Raw genomic sequence first — 19,864 nt, 5'->3', positions numbered from 1 at the left:
ATTAGGTTAGTTTTGAGCATTTTTTTTGTAATAATTGTAATTTTAGACTGTTTTTACTAGTAAATATTTAGCAGATAAGTTTTCAAAAAGAACATAAATATTAAGCTTTACTTTTCAAAATACTTCAAATTTAAATTGTTTTCTTTGAACAATATGATATTAAATTAGAAACTAGAGTGTGCAAATTGTTAATCCAAAGTAATAGTCAGTTAACAACAGTCAGATAAACAATTTTTTTAATATCTTGATAAATTTGAAAGTAATTCACCAGGTTAGATATAACAGTTTTTTAAAAACAACAAAAGTGGACGAAAGTAAAAAACATCTAAACAAATATAAAAATAATCACAGATTAATTAAATAACAAACTAAATGAACTCGACTCAGGTCGAAGAATCAGCGATGACAAATGTATCTCTGACGTCACAAAACATGACGTCACAAAACGTGACGTCACAAGTTGATTTCATGTGGTCGGTCAATTTGTTTTTGTCGATTTCGTACGCGATAATATTTATGGCGGGAATAATCGGTAACTTTCTGGTCATATTCACCATTATTCACGTGTATTTTCCAAAACCACAAGGTTGTTTGTACTTGTTAATCGACATGTAGTTTTATATAGAACTAAAGTAAAAATAGAAGATTTTTAAAAATAAAACTTTGTATTGTAGAACTTGAGTATGAGTTTAATTAATAAAGGTTTGAGAAACCGTAACTAAACAATATATAGTTTGTTTGTACTTCGTAGTCGTTTGTCGAAAGTATGTAAAATATTTACATAAACAGTTTTCGTAACAAATTTTAACTAAAAAACTTGCAATTGTTTTGCTGCACAAGCTTATTAGAAAACAGAAAATTCAGTTTGGTTTTGTTTAGAATTTAACTGAAGTGTACAGTGTACAAAAAATGTAAATTGAAGCTAAAATTCTTTCTACTTTGTGCTTCATGTGCACAATCGCTTTATTACAAAAACCTTGGACAATTTTTCGCGGATTTTCAAAGCTGTTCTGAGAAAAAAGCAAATAAGGAATTTTTAAACTAAAACAATGGTGTTGGGTTTACATAAGTCTGGCAGAAGAATAATAAATGTAACTGATGCTAAATTATTAATTTGTTTTTTCTACACACTTTTAAAGGTCAAATGGGTAGTTTCACTCAACCGTTTTATGAATCTTAAACTGTTATAAACAAGCATTAAAAACTTTTATACTTAGACTAAAACCCTTCAACTTGACATTATTCTGAATCATAGACTTTAATGCTAGTTTTAAACTATGAAAATTTGCTATAAATACACGCATGATTTCTAAATAACTTAAAATCTACTAAAAATGTCAATAGAAACAAAGCACAATGTTGTGATTGTGATCGTAAATAAAAATTATAAAATTATGCATGTGAACTATCACGTTTTTTTTCTTTATTTTGTTCAGCGAATACTTACAAATCATTGCTTGCTAAAATTATATTTGAATGTGAGGAAACTATCGAGTTAATTGTCATATATAAATCATAAAAATAAGCTAACGCATGTTTAATCTATGAAAAAGTCAGCTAAATAGTACTAAATAGCAATAAATGTTTTAATATATAAGTTTTCAAGGAATTTTAAATGTACAAGATACTGTTTTTTTTTGCAAAATGAGTCAATTTTAAAAACATACGAGTAAAGTTTATAAATGTTGAATTATTTCTAGTGGCAATAAAAGAGTTTCTTAGCAGTTGGAAAGCATTATTTTTTTGTTTATATTCTACGTGATAAAGTCTGAACAACAATCAATTAAATTTTACAAGCTGCTAATAAATAAAATAAGTAAAAACTGTCATGTTAAGTGCCATAGATAATAAACATGAGTCGTCGCACCCTTAACACACGAGAAATTGTCTACATTTTTTTGTAAATACACTGTAGAGCATTTACACTTTTTTTCTACTTCAGACAATTTAACCTACTGTTAATTATTTTCTGAATTTATTTTTCTCAGGGCTAAACAGCACACAGATGATTTTATAAAAGCTGCAACTTTTTTCTATTGATTAACGACTTTTACTTGTTAATTCATTTTTATTTTAAATTTTTTTTTCTGAAAATTTCACTTTCTGCAATTTGATAAAGGAAGCAATAATTCTAAAAACTTCTGCCAAGTCTGTGATTATGAAAATAAGTTTTATAAACCCTTCTGTATGGTATTAACACTTAATTTTTCACCTTCAGACGACTTAAAAAGCTTTTAATTCTCACTTATACATTTCCTTTTAGGACTGAACAACACGCAGATGTTTTTGCTGAACCTGGCTTGTGCCGACGTCTTCTTCCTCCTCTTCTACGTTCCCGTCCAGTTGGTGGTTTGTTTGGTGGACAGGTGGGCGCTGGGCAGGTTCATGTGCCACTTCCACGTCTTCTGCGAGACCTGCCCAATGTACGCGTCCGCATGGACTCTCGTCGCATTGGCCATCGACAGGTTTGTTTTAATGGTTGTTTTTTTAATGGTTTGATTGGTAAAAGATGTAATTTTTTTTTTATGTTCAAGCTACTAGTTTGAACTGCTATTGTGGCTATTAGTGTATCGCCACAACTGAGATAGTTTTCAGAACTTGACAGTTGTAAGCAACCTATCTTAGATCTAATTGTTCTAAAGTTTCCAGAAAAGTATTTTCTTTTGAATAAACGCATGAAGTTTTGAAATTTAAAACTAAAGTAAATATAACATCTAAATTTAATGATTGTAATCGTTTAAATAGATAACTTTGATGGATTTAATTTGTTGAAGTGGTAACATTATTATTTTTTTTATTTAGAATTGAATGTCTAGTTAAAAAAAAATTCTGGACTAATAAACATAAATAGTTAACGTGTTTTAAAGTAGTATTTTCTGCAACACATCTAATTAAATTTGTTATTTTAAATTGTTTTTTGTCAATTTTTATTAAATGTTAATATTAAGTTTAAGACGTACTTTATAGTGAAATTAGTACCAATCGTAAGTGTAACCTCATTTGTATTTACAAAGAATTATTTATACTAAACTAGTTCTAAAAATCTACATGTTCCATTAGTTTACTTATTTGAAACTGTTCGATTTGAAAAAGTTTTAATTTTGTCTACTTAGATAAAAAGACAACTTGGTTTATAAACTAAAGTTTCAAACTTTTTGTGCAATTTAATCTTTTTTAACTAGTTCAATAAAAGTTGGGTCTTCAAGAAGTTTTCCAGATATATATTTTGTATAGCTTAAAAATAAGATTTTTCCCAAACATTAATCTCTACTTATTACCTAAATACTTGAATAGCAAAGTTTTTATTGAACTAAATCATCATTTAAAACAAGCAAAACCCTTAAAGAAACTAGTTTGTATCTAGTTTTTGCTTACAAATACAAATTTATGACAAATCTAAAAATAGTGATTGTTGCTATTTTAAGAGTTTTCTTATCATACGGCTAAGTAGCATTATTGCCAAAAATAACTAAAGATTTAAATTGTCCAAATAGTATTATGAAACCTGCAAGTGACAACAATGCTCGTCAATGATCTAAAAACAAAACAACAATTTAAAACGTTGACGCACTTTCGATTAGCTTTTGTTCTGTGCAGGGTATAATCTTATTTTAAATCGAGCGTTCATTATAGAGACATATGCCAACATTTCACAGTAAACATTCCAACTTTATCTAGGCTAAAGAGCATGCTATAGTTTTGCACTTTTTAAAACAAACATTGTCTTTATAAGAAACCAAAAAGGTCTTTTTAAACAATCTTGTAATTATTTATTTAAAAAAAACTGTATTTTGATAAGTGTTAATCTGAACTTTCAATATCATCTCGGTTTCTTTTCTTTGTTAGTTTTATTTGTAAATAATGAAGAAAAAAAGCTCAGTAAATTATGTTTTATGTTACATGATATCTTCAATTTATTTATTTTATTTATTATTATATCAATAATATAAACTTAAAATCTTTAGTCATTCTTAAGTTTTGTTTTAGACTTTTCTGAATTCCCTTTGCATAACAATACCATAACCATTTCTTTTTAAAACACTGTATCGAGTAACGAAAATTCTGTAAATTTTTTCAAATTGTAATGTTTATTATTATAGGTGTTTGTTATTTTTTAATCAAAGGTACTTTGCGATTTTAAACACATTTTAAATGTAGTGTATATTCGAATGGGTGTTTATCATTTTTTTTAACGTTTTTTTTAAATTAAAGGTACTTTGCGATTGTGCACGCCCTCAAGCAAAACAAGTACAGAACGAAGAGAAACGGGTACATTGGCATCGCGATTATATGGTTCATTTCAATAAGCTTTGGAGCTCCCGCTATTTTCACAAAGACATATGTTAGTTCGACCAAACAATCTGTGTTCGTGGTTTATTTGTTGTACTTAGAAATTTCAAAAGCTTATAAAACATAAAATGTTCATAGTATTGTTGCAAATTTTATGGTATAGTTCTTAACAAAACTTTTCGCTTAAACCTAATTCTAGTGATTGCTTTTACAAAACCTTTCAGGTAGCTTAGTAAAACAATGTAATGACTAATTTTGTTAACTTGTTTTGCACTTTTTAGACGAAACGTACCAGCCGTAGGTACATAAAATCTAAATAAATATCAATACTAAAATTGCACAAAACTTTTAATAGTTCACTGCAGCTGAAATTAAAACCCAAATAAGTGAAACAAATTTTTCGATGATGTTTAACCCAGATGAAAGTTTCTGTTTTGAGTCTGAAGATAAATGGAACCATGGTTAGTTTGTATGTTTTTGATATTTCAATAGCACTTAATATTCTAAAATACACTAAATGGAATTTAAAATAACTTTTTTAAATTATTGAAAATTCATTAGTTTAAACGTATAATAACATAGCCAGTTATTAAAACGCCTAAATTATTAACGAAAAACGAAAGTATATTATTGACAGGTTTAAAAATAGCAAACGCAGTGTACGCGTACTTGGTTCCAGTATTGATAATTCTGATGTGTTACATGGCAGTCATCAGGAAACTTTATTTAAAACAACGCAACACCTCAGTCGGCAGACATTCCAAATCCACGTTGAATAAAGTCACTAGAATTGTCTGTATTCTTGTAAGTGCACTTTTCAAGATGTGCTTTAGGCTTATTTTATGGATTTTATATACATTAAACGTGAAATTAAATCAGTAAAGAAAACTTCAAAACAGACAATAGCTAACATTTTTTTTTTTTGCTTTTCATTTTTATTGGTATAAGTTAAATGATATATCATAAGACTTTTGTTCTTATGTCTAGAACTAGATCATTCATTTATTTCATATATTTTAAAGTTGTTGTAATTTCTACAAGAATAAAAATGCTTTTAAATAATTATTTTACTTAGCCTAAACTAAATGTTAAACTTAATCTTCTACTGTGGTTTTATTTTATTATAAATAAATTTTAAATTTATATTTCGAACAAAAAATCTTCATCCACCAGATAGCGGTGTTCATGGTGGACTGGCTGATGTACCACGCGGTGAAAATTGCCGCCATTTACTCACCGCAGATGCTGGGCGGCGCGCCCCATTTCGTCATGCAAACCTCCTCAACCCTCCTCGCCTCCTCCAACTCCGCGGTGAATCCCCTCGTCTACGCCTTCTCCGCCGACAAGTTCCGCGGTGACTTCCGCAAGGCGGCGGGAATACCTGCGAGCAAAACTTCCAAGCGCTTCATGCAGGGCGGGTTCAGCCTTAAAAGGGCGGCAAAGGACGTCGCTTGCTTCACGGATCAGTGCGCAACTAACGTCACGTCGCCGGGTATTACCCCAAACTCGCTGTTTGTCGACCCCAGGCGCAACAGTAATTGTTTGGGGGTTTTCCCCGACTCGAGAATGGACACGGCGGTGACGCACAAAACCTCGCCGAGGCTTTGAAAATTTTTGCGTGTACAGAATAACTAAAAATTGTAATGCTGGTTAACGCAATGTTGTTGAAATTTTTTTTTGTTTAAAGAGTTTATAATTTTAATAAATTTTAAAGTTGGGTGTTTTCTTACGTATTGTGCAACAAAGTTTAAAAAAAAAAAGTTTACTTCGATCAGTAATATTTAACATGTAGAACAATATATAACATTTTTTTCCCAGATTATGACTGTTGTGCCACGTTTGTTAATTCAACCCTATTTTTAATTACTAAACTGTAAACGTTTTAATAAAAAGCTGAAAATAAATACTCTTTAAAGTTACTTACAAGATAAAACTTTTTTATACAAAAGTTTAAGGTTTTTTTTTATTGCTGTTGATGTTTTATTAAACAAGTATTTTTTATCAGTGCATAAGTTTATATTTTAAAATATAGTAGCTTTATCAATTTTTAAAGTGTATTTTTTCCTATTTTTTTGTACTGCCTATTACAATTAAATAAATCAATAATATTAACGTTTTAGTCAAAAACCAGTTTATTTTTGTTTAAAAAAAGGTTTATTTAGTTATTATACACAAAACTAATATAACAGTAAGAAAAGCATAAAAGTTTTTTTAACTCGTAGTATAAGAAAAACTTGAATCTCAGTTTTTCAATTGTTTTCTCAACTAATGTTTGTTTTCATTTATTTAACCTTCTTATAAATCTATACCACAATACTCGTTACATAAGCAGTCAATGATTTTGATTGTTTAGTCATGAGTTGCTTCTGCAAATAAGTTCAGTTGTAATTTATGAATAGACTTTATAGATAATTTTACAAACTAAAAAGAAAATTTGAACATTATCTTAACGCGTTACTTTGTACAAAGTGAGTAGTTTAAACAGGTTGTTTATAAAAAAATTAAAATTTCATATAAAACTTCACTGCCTTTTGATTAAACCTTATTTCACTGTTTGTTTACTTTAAATGTTTGCACTATAAAAATATTATTCATAACGTTCGGTTAAGCTTTTCTAAGAAAAATTAAGCGTTTTATAGATATTGCTTTTCAATTTTTTTAAGTGTTCAACTTAGCGTTCTTAATTTAACAACAAACTTACCAATCTTAATTAATTGTTTAAAATTTAAAGAAAAAAATAGTAGTTATATTTCAATATTGAAAGAAAGTATTGCATTCATAATTTTTTTGCTTCGATCGTAAGCATAAAAAAATATTTTTTTATTCAATTTTTTATTAAAAATTTACTAAAAATTTATTTTTATAGTTTAGAATATACTCAAATAAAGTAAAATAAACTAATTTATAACAAATAATATAGCTGTAGTACACTTATGAAGTTTGTGATTTTTGCCATTTAAATTCATAGTGAATTTGTAAAAGTTAAAAGTATTTATGTTGATATTTGCTCTTTAAATTTTTTATGCTATCTAAGTTTTTTATGGTTTTAAAAATAACAAGTCTACGAAATATAATTAAACTCTTTTCAAGTGAGCATTTATTAGTACTTATTAAAAAGATTACGATAATAAATTGTTTTAGTTTTTTAATAATTTATAAAATTTTTATTAAGTTTTAACAGCAAATCATTTTAAAAATTTTTAGTCAATGTGGTAAGAAATACTAGTACTAGAAGAATAATAAATCTAAAACTTTAAATCATTTTATGACGACTTTAGTAAATTTTAGTTATTTTAATCTTTGAAAAAGCATTAAATTTATATTTTTACTTTAAATTTTTTTATGTGCATAAAATACAATTTTTTTCTTTTACCTTGAATATAAATCTTATTAGTACTTGAAGTAAAAATACTTTTAAAATGAGTACCATTTGAATAGTCTAAAGATGTAGCTAAAAACATTTCTAAAACAAATTTTTATTCGAATTGCTATTTATACGAAATTCCTAGTAAAAATACGGTCATCATAAAGCTAGTAGTTAATTAGTTTATTGTACACAATAAAGAAATCAAAACTAAAAAATATTGGTCAAAGTGTTTATGGTCAAATCAAAATGTATAAAAAGACCTTCGGTCATCGAGACACAGGCCACCAACATATTGACTTTTAGTTAGTTATTGGTAAAATTTGTTTACTAACTATAATGAACTTTTTTTAAGTTGAATAACGTTAAATATCTTTTACCCTAATATTTAGTATTCTAAAAATACTTTTTGTTATCAGTTTTTTGTAACTGTTTTAATAACTTTTGTACGGACATATCAAAATTAAAGGTTAAAGAATACTTTGAGTTTTTCTATTATTATTATTTTAGCATGTGTTTGTTAAACTTTGTTTCATACGATTTTATATTTATTTTGGCCTTGAGTTCTACAATAATAAAAAATTGAGTGAAAGTTGAATCAGCTTAAATAAGCCAATCCGGCAAAAATGTTTGATAAACTGCTCAAAATTACGTAAATGCACATTGAAAATATATCTGTTTCAGCTGAAAACGTTTTATAACACTTTGGCTACCTTTAAAAAATATTTTGTCACATAAACCACGAATTTTGAACCAAAATAGCTGAAATTCAGAAGCTTTCCTTCCAAGTCGTTTCATTTATGTAATACGACTCGTGGGAACAATATACTTTGACTTGCTAATTAACTTTAATTTTGAAAATTTTGGTTTTAACTTGCGTAAACAAACTGCTTAATTAGTGTTGAATATATTCTAAGATAACAAATAATTTTTGGAAAATACTGTTAAAAGTACGATCAATAATCAATTATATGCAAGTAAAAGGAAGGGCAAAACTTAGTTAACTTAAATTAGAAGTTTAAGTTAATTTAGTTTACGAGCAATTAGTTTCCGTAAAAGTTAAAGGACTGTTTATGTAAACCTCCTTATATAATATAATTTAATTCTTAATCTAAAAATTGAAACTAGACTGATAAAGTAAATATAATTGTATAAATTTTAACACAAACTCAAATTATATATACTTATATCTAATTAAAGAAGAAATAATCTCAAAATCTTTTTAATTGAGTACTATTATAGGAAGGTTTTAGGTCTGTCAAAATTCTGATATAGTTCAAAACTTTAAAGTTTTGAAACGATGTAAATAAAGCGAACTCTACAGCCTGGAATCAATATTGATTGAGGAAGAGCGACCTAATTTAAATACTCAAATAGCATTAAATGGAAAAGCAAAATTATTAACAATCTATCAAAAAGCATACCTCTACTTTAGTTTTACTTGCTACATCTCTAAATTTTGTATTTATTTAAATTTTATTCTTACGTCATAATTTAAAGTTATTTTTCAAGCTGTTCACTAAACAAAAATTATTTAAAGTTTCGTTTAACTTTTATCACTTGAGAATGAAACTCGTATAGTTTTTTAATAAGCTTTGTGTAATAAAATATAATAAAAAAAATAATTTTTTTTTTAAGTTGTTTTACTTTACAGGATTTTAATTTATGTAATTTTGCTATTAAAAGTATTACATGTATTTAGTTATAATAATAATATTAATATAAGATTTCTCACTAAATCAAGCAGTAAACATATTTTTTGCTGTATTAAGAGCTCAAAAAAATCTACAACTTAAAAAAATGTTTCATAAATAAAAAAATTTTGTCAGCTCAACAAAAAAACAAAAAAACTTAAAAATCTCTCTGCTTATTACATGTGAAATCTATCAATTGAAACTAAAACTTATTTTTTGAATTTAGTCTTAAATCGAATTAAACATAAAAATGTTAATATATTTGTTATAAAAATAAAATCATTCATAATTTATTATAAGTTTCATTTAACTGACGCAGCAGCAAATTATCGATATATTTTATTTTTACAAGCTGTCTTCGCTAAAATAGGTTAAAGTTTAAAGCTTAAACGCATTTTTTTTGTAAAAATGAAGATTTTTAATTATTAATACTTTTATAAAATTAACTCTGCTGATGTAAAATATAATGAACCTTAAATATTTCTTTTTATAACAACGAGGGTGGAATAAAATTGATCGTTTGGTCTTTCGCTAATGAATATTTTTGACATACATTCAGCATTTTTTTTTTATTCAAAAAGTTTTTGTTATTTAAATATTGTTTATGAGCAGTGCAGTATTAATTGAAAAAATATATCAAAAAAGTGTGAAGAAGTGCATATACTTAATGTTTAGTGTTGTTTATCTTGTTTGTGTTTTTTAAATTTCTTAGTAAAAATGAAGTGCTAACCATAAATTATTTATGACATATTAAAAGACAATATTTAACTATAATTGTTAAGAATATATTTCAATTTAACTTAGTTTTATGTATTTGTTACACAATTGAACAACTATTGTAGATTTATATTATTTAAAGTCGTATCATTTTTAAACATAGGGTAGAAAATAACTTTGTTGTGTTTTGGCCCTAATTGTTTAAATTAAGTTTTGTATATTACATAAAAAATTGTATTTAAAGTAATATGAAACAAATAAAGCCAGTATAGTTTTTTTTGTTTATCGATTTAACTACTAAACTTTAAGTAATAAAACCTTGTTATAGTAAGTAAACTTTATCAGAAATTATAATATACATCTTTTGACTGCATAAGTTTTGACCTTTATTCATTAAAAAAACAATTTAAAATAATAACAAGATTATTCTTGAATAGTTATATAATTATATAAAAAGTACAGAGTTTGTGTGAATTGGTTTTAACAGAAATTATCTGAAATACAGCAATGAAGAAAAATACAATATATGTAATAAAAGAGTAATGTCTGATTTTAAACTATAGGGAGTCTTGTATTCTTATAACGTTTATAACTAGGCTCAAATTTTATAACTTCTTATAACGCTGTACGTAAGTGTGCTTAAAAGTACGGCGATCTTTGAGTTTTCAGTAAAAATTTTTTGTTTTACATATGGCATTTACCACAAAAACACCCTGTGCAAAATTTTAGGTGATTTGTGGAAATTTTACCCCAACGAAATTCCAATTTCTCTAAATTGTATGCAAACTGTATGGGACCAAAAAATTAGACCTTGGAAATTTAAGCTGGAATTTTCTTTTAATGGCCAGTTATCACAAAAACTCATTGCGCACAGCTTAATAATATTTGAAAAAGTTTTTATGGTGGCTCTTCTCTACTTTTTGAAAAAATAATTAGAAATTAAAGAAAACTTACAAAAAATGATAAAATTTATATAAAACCAAGAATTGGCTCCATAAAACAAAATTCGTATTAATGTACAAAGAACTGTTTTAAAACTTTTAAAGTGTTCTTTGTCAATTAAATTGTTTTTAAAAATAAGTTTGACGAGTCAATATTAACAACCAAATTAACACATTTCAATGTACAGTTATAAGACTTTTCATTTCTTAAGAAGTCTATAACCTGATTTACAAAATACTCATGAATTAGTATTTTAGCTTTTAAAATATTTACTTTAATTTTAAATTAAAATGTTAAATTGTCTATATGTTTTTCGAATTAGATATCAAAGAACAATAAAATACAACATTAAGTAATAAACATATAGATGTGCAAATAATCAACTAAGGTGAACAGTATAAAATAAACAGAAATTGATATTGACTATAGGTTAGTCTGTTGGTTGTTTAGCAACTAGAGATAGCTTTATGAATTTAAGCTGTATACTTGTTTTTAGTTATTTCAACGAATGTTTTGTACCGCTTGAATTGTTAAAACTTTACTATTTTTAGAAACTAACTGTAAAGTAGATTAAAACTTTTCTTTTAAACGTAAATATTATAAATATTTTTTTGAACATACTTTTCTATGTTATTGAAATTTTTCATTACTGTATTAACTACTATATTATTACAAATTATGAGATTTTTAAACTACTGAAAATGATACAAAGTATAAAATTTTATTTAAAAAAATTCAAAAATAAATCTTATACTTGTTTTAACAAGCTTTAGGTTTCTTTATTTAATCTTAATAGGAAATGTGACTAGTTTTTCTAGTTTATTATTCAAGTAGTTCTATTAAAACTGAATAATAGTTTATTTCAAAGTGCAGTTAGCTATGAGAATGCATTTCTTAAAGCATACATATGAATGTATGTCATTTAATCATTCGAAATTACAAGCTTTGTTTTCAGTTTGTTTTTTCTTTGAAAATAATTAGTTTTTATAAACCTTTTCACAAGTAAGTTGTTTTTTTAGAAAAATATTTCAATGACTTAATAGTTGAGTTATCTTTAAACATCAGTGAGCACAATTTTGAACTCATACGTTTACAATATGTTTAACTTATTAAATTATATTGAAACTTTAAAAGATTTCCACTCTAAGGAATTTTAAACATTTTCTAGCCCAAATGTTTTCAAAATAGTAACAGCCTTTTCCTTTTAGAGTTTTTAGTACGCTGTTTTATAAAATTAAAATTTTAAAATATTAAACTTATTATAATTATTTTTTAGAGAATGTTTGTGTTATTTTTCTCTGTGCTTTAAAATGTTTTGATTTAGTCAATGATAAATAATTAAAAAGTTAAAAATTTTCATGTACGTCTAATAGATAAAGTTACCATAGTTATACAAAAAATAAACCTTTATAGGGTTAATTTTCAATACACAAGTAAAGAATTCGAATTGTCATGTAACTGTAATCAAATACAATTTGGACATTTAAAAAAATATGTTATAGCATTTAATATTGTTTATCAATTAATCTATTTTTTAATTTTGTCGAAAACCGCATTAAACTAAAAAAACAAGTAATGAGTTTGGAAAACAAACAAATTAACAAAACAAGCTCGTTCCAGTGTGAATATAAACTTCTGCTACAATGTAGCATCATATTTACGTTTTTGCTGCCATTAAAGTAAAATGACGAAAAAGCATGTCAGTAGTTTTTTTTATATAAATTTAAAATAAACTTTTCAATGTATTAACTTTTGTTATACAAAGCAACAAAAGTATAGCATTAAACATGTAGTTTACAACTTATAAAAACTTTTGTTTTTATATAACAAATTAAATTAGCTTTTTTTTTAAGTAGAGATATACAAAAATGAGAAAATTTTTAAGTTTTTATTTTCTTATTGGGTTGATCAGTGCAGTTTTCAGTTTGAAACCTGATGTTTCTACTTTTATTCAATCTACATGCCCCGCTGTTCAAGAAAAGTTTGATGAAGTTGAAAAATCTTATAATGGTTAGTTCATTTTTAGTATTTAATTAAAAACTACCTAGTAAAATTATCTATATTTGAAATCGAAAACTTTACAATTGTAATATTGCTTAAATATGTTTGCTTGTAAATAGGATTAAAATCTTAAATATGATAGTCATTGTATGGCTAAAACGTATGAGATTTTATTCAGTGATAAGTAACTTAAACATACTACAATAACGTTTTGTAAACGTAAACTTTAAAATAATCTTTAAAACAGTCAGGTACGAGTTCAGAATAACCCCGAATCCTGGTAACTATGACAACGTTCGTGCCCAATGTGCCTCCATGGGGGGAGACCTGATAAGTGTGAATATGAAGGCAGAAGGCTCCCAGTATCACGAGTATTTTATTTTGTTGATGTTTAATATCTAATTCAAAAGTGCTTTTACGTAACATTAATTCGCACTATAGTGATGCTTATTCTACTTTTAAGCAACCTAAGAAACTGGTTATGTGTTAGACACACAATTAGATCAAAATAATATGAAAAGAAGTCCTTTTTTAATTTTTATTTCTATCTTTTTTCTTTTGTTATGAGTTATTTTGTTTTTTTTATTGTTAATTATAAATTTTGTTGCAAATAGAAATAGTTTCTTTGTAGTTTGTTTTTCAAAAAGCTAAATATAATACAAAAAGATTAAATCGAAGTGTATGTTTAAAAAATAACAAATATTAACAATTTCAGAGTGTTATATAATAAAGCTTTAGTAAGACAGAACATATTCATTCATTAAAAAAAAATAGTTTTAATAAAATCTAAAAAACATTGCCAACCGGAAGATACAAATAGTTACAGATACAACAAATGTATAGTTAAGCCTCTAATGAATTTACACAAGTTTATATTGTCTTTTATTAGAAAGTTGGCTTTTAATTTGAATTAATCTGTAATATTGTAGTAAAAAAATTCAAATTAAAAAAAAATACAATGTATTATCAAATCGACTTAAACAGTATTACTCAAAGACTGATTTTGTGTCAAAAAATGTTATCTTTAAGAAAAGTCTTATCATTTATGCAGATAAAGAATGATAGCTTGCCTTGAACAACAAAATAAAACCGAGTTTATATTTTTGATGGGCAATTTTAAAACGAATTAAAAATACGAAACCCGAAAAAGTAGCAAAGTTTCAATTAAACTAATAACCATAGTTTTAAACATTTATTGATTTGTTTTTTAAAGCAAACATTAACACTAATTAGAGGTTTTAACTAACCAGTCAACGCAGTTTATTAAATTTTGACACCATATTCATCTAACGAAACAGTGACATATTGATAATCAATCCAGTAAATCATTAATTTTTTTAATTGTGACGCTACAATACTATGACGTAACAACAGGTCCATCAGGAACCTGGTAACGCAGGCAGGCCAGGAACTGTGGGTGGGAATCAACGACAAGGGGGAGGAGGGGGTGTGGCGGTTCCCTGGCAACAGCGAATACTTTGACCCCAAATCAGACGGTTCGGTGTTCGGATGGAACTCTGGGGAGCCGAACAACGAAAACGGAGTAGAGGACTGCGCTCTAGTGAGGAGCAACATGAGACTGAACGACGGAGTTTGCGGTGACCATTGGTTCCACGGGCTTTGCGAAGTGAAGGTTTACGATTGCTGATTTAATTGACAATAAACTATTTTAAAACTTGTGTGTTTGTTTTTATCGCAGCTAACAAACATAAAAGCGTTATACTGGCGTTCAAGTACAAAAATAATTCGTTTGAAAAAAGACCTTTTTCTACTATGACATACGTCAGGGTTTCCCAAAGTTGGGCATATAATTCGAAATTTATAGTAGATATTCTGAAGTTCCAGACGAAGAGAAAAAAATGTTTCAAGTGTATTTAATGGTAGTTTTTAAACTAATACTATATTTTACGGAAAAATCTGAAACTTTTACAAGATTAGGTTTACTCAAAGTTAGCTTTTTTGGAAAGTTAGGGGGCCATAGATTGCAAAGGGCCGAAGGAGAGCATAACTAGGCCATAAGAAAATTACTTAAAACTTATATTAGATATTCTCGAAAGTATTTTGCGCAAAGTACATTTTAAAAAATGTTGCTGTAGCGGGACATTGCTTTTTTAATTTCTTCAACGAAGGCGTTATGAAAAAGTTTGAGAAAGCCTGACATGCACTACTTGTTCGCTACATGGCTATGATTTGAAAAGTATCAGATAAAATAAACTTACTTAAAATATATATAATTAAATACATTTATTCACTATATACTGCTTACTTATACATACTTCTTTAATTAATCAACAACCTTGTACTTTTGTGAATTAGTTTTATGAAAATTAATATTGAAAAGTGAAAAAACGATAAAAATTATTTGATTAAAATTTGTGCGTATTAATTCAAAATAATAACTGTCACATAAAGCTTAATAATCAATTGATACTAAGAAACTATTACGGATTATTATTTGTTTCCTGTTGCTGTAAAAACGATCTCTTATGTAATATACAAAACTTAATTTAAACAATTAGGACCAAAACATAATAAAATTGTTTGCTACACGATAGTTAGAAACAATATTACACATAATAAAAACAAATTTTACAATAAAAACTTGTTCGATTGTGTAACATATGCGAAAAACAGAATAAAACGTTATGAGTTATTTAAAATATAAAAAAGGTTATGTAGTCATTTAGGTGACGACTTTTTACAAGTAACTAAAACTGATAACAGCCTTTATATAACACTTTTGAATAAGATGTTTAAGTTGGAACAGTAGCATAAACACTTACCTTAATTACATTGAACAATTTGATTTTAAAAACAGACTACTGGTTGTTATTAGTACAAACAATTTTTTTAATTAATTAAAAAAAGGGTAATGTTAATATTATTGCTAAACAGTGAAATAAATAATAAGTTGTTACTACTATTTTTAAAAGTAATAATTTTAGAAAACAGCTAATAACTTTTCATACAAATTAAATACATTATGCACTAGTGATAGCTGTTATTTTTTTTTTGGTTTCCAGATGTTTAAATTTTTTCTTAGATAAAACTTAATGAATAAAAGTACTTATGTAACACGATAACTATAACATTAGAGAAGCAAAATAATCCAAGTTCAATGCAGTTTTATCAACACAGAATCTGAAGCTTAACGTAACATACTTTCTGACATAAACTGTATTAGATTTTCGTTCTTTAAAACCGCCTAAGTTGATATTTTGCATCAAATACTTCGATATTCTGATCATTTACAAAGTATATTGATTAGCTTGTATATGAAGTTGAAAAATGAGTACAATCTTATATCTTTCTTGCTTATTTTGGTGTATACTAAAATGCCTAGTCTAGCGGTGTTGAAACCGGAAATAATATATAAAACTGTAACAAAAACTAAATTTTGTTTATGGTTATTTAAGCTAAATATTTTTTGATAAATCTAACCTTCAAATTCAGCAAATGGAAATTGGACATCATAAAATAAAAAGATTGAGTCTAGTTAAGCAGTTAAATGTTTTTTTAAATTTAATTCAACTGATATTTTAATTTTTTTTAACTATAATATAGACAGCGAGATAGTGTAATAATGAAAATATAAAAATTTTGTAAATATAAAATTTTAATGAAAAATACTACGTAATTATATACCTTTAAATCAAAACATAATTTATTGTTAAGCACTATAGGTTTTTGATCTTTTTAAAAAACTGCCTTTAGTTTAATTCAAGATAATTTTTAAATTTTACTAATTTAAAAAAAAGAATAAAGTTACTAAACACAACTTAAACATTATTTCTATGTTACAATAAATTGTTTTTCTACAAATTTAAAACTTTATTTTTTGTATTAAAACTGTAACCTTTTTATAAGTCACTAAATAACTTATATTGAAATTTTAACAAGCAGCTGAAAAACACAAATAAGGTAAACAACACTAAAATCTTAGAATCTGCCTTTTTATATTTTTTTGTATAATTTTTATAAAATATTATAATGTATAGTCGCGAAAAAAAATTAGATAACAAGCACTTTTTGAATGTCAAATTTACGCTGATTATACGTCAAAATTATTGTTTGGCTAAAAAATTAAACAATCAATATCATACCACCCTTGTTGTTATAAATCAAAAAATACAAGACTGATCAACTCTTATAACAGAATAATGTATTTATAAAAATATTAATAATTAAAACTTTTCCTTTTACAAAAAAAGCTTTTAAGCTTTAAACTTTAACCTATTTTAGCGAAGACAGCTTGTAAAAACAAAATATATCGATAATTTGCTGCTGCGTTATATAATGAAACTTATAATAAACCTTGAATGATTAATATTTTAAGTTTTTAGTCGTTTGAAAGACTAAATTCATAAAACTACCTTTAATGTTTACTGACAGATTTTACTTGTAATATAAAAGTAGTTAAAAGGCGTGTCTAAAAATCTTTTGTCGTTTTTCTGGGCTGACGGTAAAGTTTTATTTTACGAATATTTTTTAAACGTAGAAGTTTCTTTATTGGGTTCTTATTGTATTTCCAAATCATTTTAGAAAAATAAATTTTTACTGATATGTTTAGTAAAACAAAATCTAGAAGTAATTATTATTAAAAGTCAAAATTTACACAACTTAAAATAGCTTAAGTAAAAGAGTTTTAATTAGAATTATTTTGATGTTATTACTTCTTTTAAAATTGGTATAAGTATATCATCAAAAAACGTTTTGTTAAAATATTTATATAAGTGTATATGATCATATCTTTCTGTTTACAATTTTTTAGATTAAGAAGAAATTTCTATAATGTAACGTGATTTACTTCAGTAATCCTTCACCATTTATTAGCTTCATAGAACCAATGCTCATTAGGTAAAAAATCATAAAAATATTTTTTTAATTAATTGAGTCTTGTGGCTTCTTTTAAATTACATATGATTGGTTGTTGGTTTTACTTTTTAATAGTACTTTTCCAAATATAGTTTACTATCTTAAAATACAATTGACAAGCAGTTTGTTTACGCAAGTTCAAACCCAAATTTTTTAAGTTAAAGTTAATTAGCGCGTCAAAGTGTATTGTTCCCACGAGTCGTATTACATAAATGAAACGACTTGGAAGGAAAGTTTCTGAATTTCAGCTATTTTTGTTCGAAATTTGGAATATCTGTGACAGAACGGTTTTTAAAGGTAGCCAAAGTGTTATGAAACGTTTTCAGCTGAAACAGATATATTTTCAATGTGCGTTTACGTAAGTTTTAGCTGTTTATCAAGCATTTTTGACGGATTGGCTTAATTTTAGCTGATTCAACTTTCACTCAACATTTTGTTATTATAGAACTCAAGGCTAAAATAAATATAAAATCGTATGAAACAAAGTTTAACAATAATTTTATATGCTAAAATAATAATAATAGAAAAACTCAAAGTATTCATTAACCTCTAATTTTGATGTATCCGTACAAAATTAATTCAAAAAAATACAAAATATTGATAATAAAAAAGTATTTTTAGAATACTAAATATAAGGATAAAAAATATGTAACATTATTCAACTTAAGAAACTCGTTCGTTAGAGTTAGTAAACAAATTTTACCAATAACTAACTAAAAGTTAATATGTTGGTGGCCTGTGTCTCGATGACCGAAAGTCTACATCAGGGGTCGGCAAACTGCGGCCCGCGGGTCAAATGCGGCCCTCGAAGGGTAAATCTGCGGCCCGCGAGCACGGTTATTTTTTAAATGGAATGCGGCCCGCGGAAGAAAACTTTGTGGCCCGCGAGCGTGTAAATGTGGCCCGCTAAGCAAAAAAATATTTAAAATAAGCATATTTTGGTTTTTTGTTTAATTTTATTAATTTCGTTTTAAGTCCCTGTTTAACATTTTAAAACAATTGAAAAACTTTACAGTATCAGCTTAAAAATGTAAAAAAGACAGATTAGCATTCCACCAGTTTTTTTTTAGTTTTATCATAACTTTCTTCTTACAACAGCAAGTTTAGGTATTTTTTACATTCTTTTTGAAACTAAGTTTCTTTTATAGATGTTTTATTACTAAAATTTATATTTGAGTGTGCACAAAAACATTCGAAATAACATATTAGTAAAAAAAAAAAAAGGTTTATTTAATTTTGATTTTTACGCATTTCACTTTTTTTAAAGTTTTTTTAGCACGTTAAGTTAATTCCTATGCACATAAATGTACAATAATGCTCATATTTTAATCGGCATACTTACAATTCCTACCAGGATCATTTCCCACCCGATCAAATCCCACCCGCGCACAATTCCCACTCGAAAATATTTTTAACTTTCTTTATCTATTCATTTATTTTCTAATATATTTGTTTTATTTTTATTTATTATTAATTTATGTTTTACTATAACTGTTAACCCTTACCCTTATTTAGTAAGCGGTTTTCGGATTTGATCGGGTGGGAAATGAAAGTGAGTTGGAAATGAGCGGTTCCCATTTTAAACCACGTTTTATTTAATACTTAAATTAGATTAAGTTTAGTTGATTAATAATTTTCTAAAATTATTGTTTATACATGTAGTGTCTAGGTGTGTAAAGACACATTTAAAACAATACATGACATAAATTAAAATACTTTTTGTAGGTATACATTTTAATTTTTCAAACAATGTTTTTTTGACAAACTAAGTAAATTTCTATGCACTTATATACACAGTTACTCTTTTTTTGAACTACCTATTTAATACAAACTAAATTTAGGGATGGTAAATCTATAATGTTTGTATATTGTTAATCAAAATATTTAAAATTCAAGCAAATAAGCAACTAAACATTGCCACACACTTAAACTATGACTATCTGTAGATTTCAAATCTCAAGTCATATTAGTCATTTTTTCA

At 26.2% G+C, this 19,864-nt stretch overlaps 2 protein-coding genes across 2 annotated transcripts; both read left to right on the top strand.

Annotated features, from left to right (window-relative positions):
• Positions 1-372: 372 nt before the first annotated feature.
• On the top strand, positions 373-5,898 carry LOC145833218 (galanin receptor type 1-like). Its single transcript, XM_082940411.1, has 6 exons — positions 373-586; positions 2,264-2,465; positions 4,213-4,342; positions 4,646-4,751; positions 4,928-5,094; positions 5,464-5,898. The coding sequence occupies exons 1-6, from the start codon at positions 373-375 to the stop codon at positions 5,896-5,898; spliced, it is 1,254 nt and encodes a 417-aa protein (XP_082796537.1).
• Positions 5,899-12,582: 6,684 nt separating this feature from the next.
• Positions 12,583-14,656, top strand: LOC145833217 (perlucin-like protein). The gene is made up of 3 exons (XM_082940410.1): positions 12,583-12,628; positions 13,256-13,379; positions 14,383-14,656. Exons 1-3 carry the CDS (start codon positions 12,583-12,585, stop codon positions 14,654-14,656), a joined length of 444 nt encoding a protein of 147 aa, XP_082796536.1.
• The last annotated feature ends 5,208 nt before the right edge of the window (positions 14,657-19,864 follow it).

Source organism: Thalia democratica, chromosome 4, assembly GCF_965202585.1.
Source record: "Thalia democratica chromosome 4, ktThaDemo2.hap1.1, whole genome shotgun sequence".
Lineage (NCBI taxonomy): Eukaryota > Metazoa > Chordata > Thaliacea > Salpida > Salpidae > Thalia > Thalia democratica.
The sequence above is the reverse complement of the archived record's forward strand: the minus strand, read 5'-3'. Positions and strand labels throughout refer to the sequence as shown.

What these genes read in the sequence shown, in the direction of transcription:
- LOC145833218 (XM_082940411.1), top strand. Translation starts at nt 373, where the DNA reads ATGAACTCGACTCAGGTCGAAGAATCAGCGATGACAAATGTATCTCTG. An exon ending in GTCGCATTGGCCATCGACAG is followed by an intron (nt 2,466 to 4,212) that starts GTTTGTTTTAAT and finishes TTTAAATTAAAG; the next exon opens with GTACTTTGCGATTGTGCACG. An exon ending in TGAAGATAAATGGAACCATG is followed by an intron (nt 4,752 to 4,927) that starts GTTAGTTTGTAT and finishes TATTATTGACAG; the next exon opens with GTTTAAAAATAGCAAACGCA.
- LOC145833217 (XM_082940410.1), top strand. Translation starts at nt 12,583, where the DNA reads ATGAGTTTGGAAAACAAACAAATTAACAAAACAAGCTCGTTCCAGT. An exon ending in CAAAACAAGCTCGTTCCAGT is followed by an intron (nt 12,629 to 13,255) that starts GTGAATATAAAC and finishes TCTTTAAAACAG; the next exon opens with TCAGGTACGAGTTCAGAATA. An exon ending in GAAGGCTCCCAGTATCACGA is followed by an intron (nt 13,380 to 14,382) that starts GTATTTTATTTT and finishes ACGTAACAACAG; the next exon opens with GTCCATCAGGAACCTGGTAA.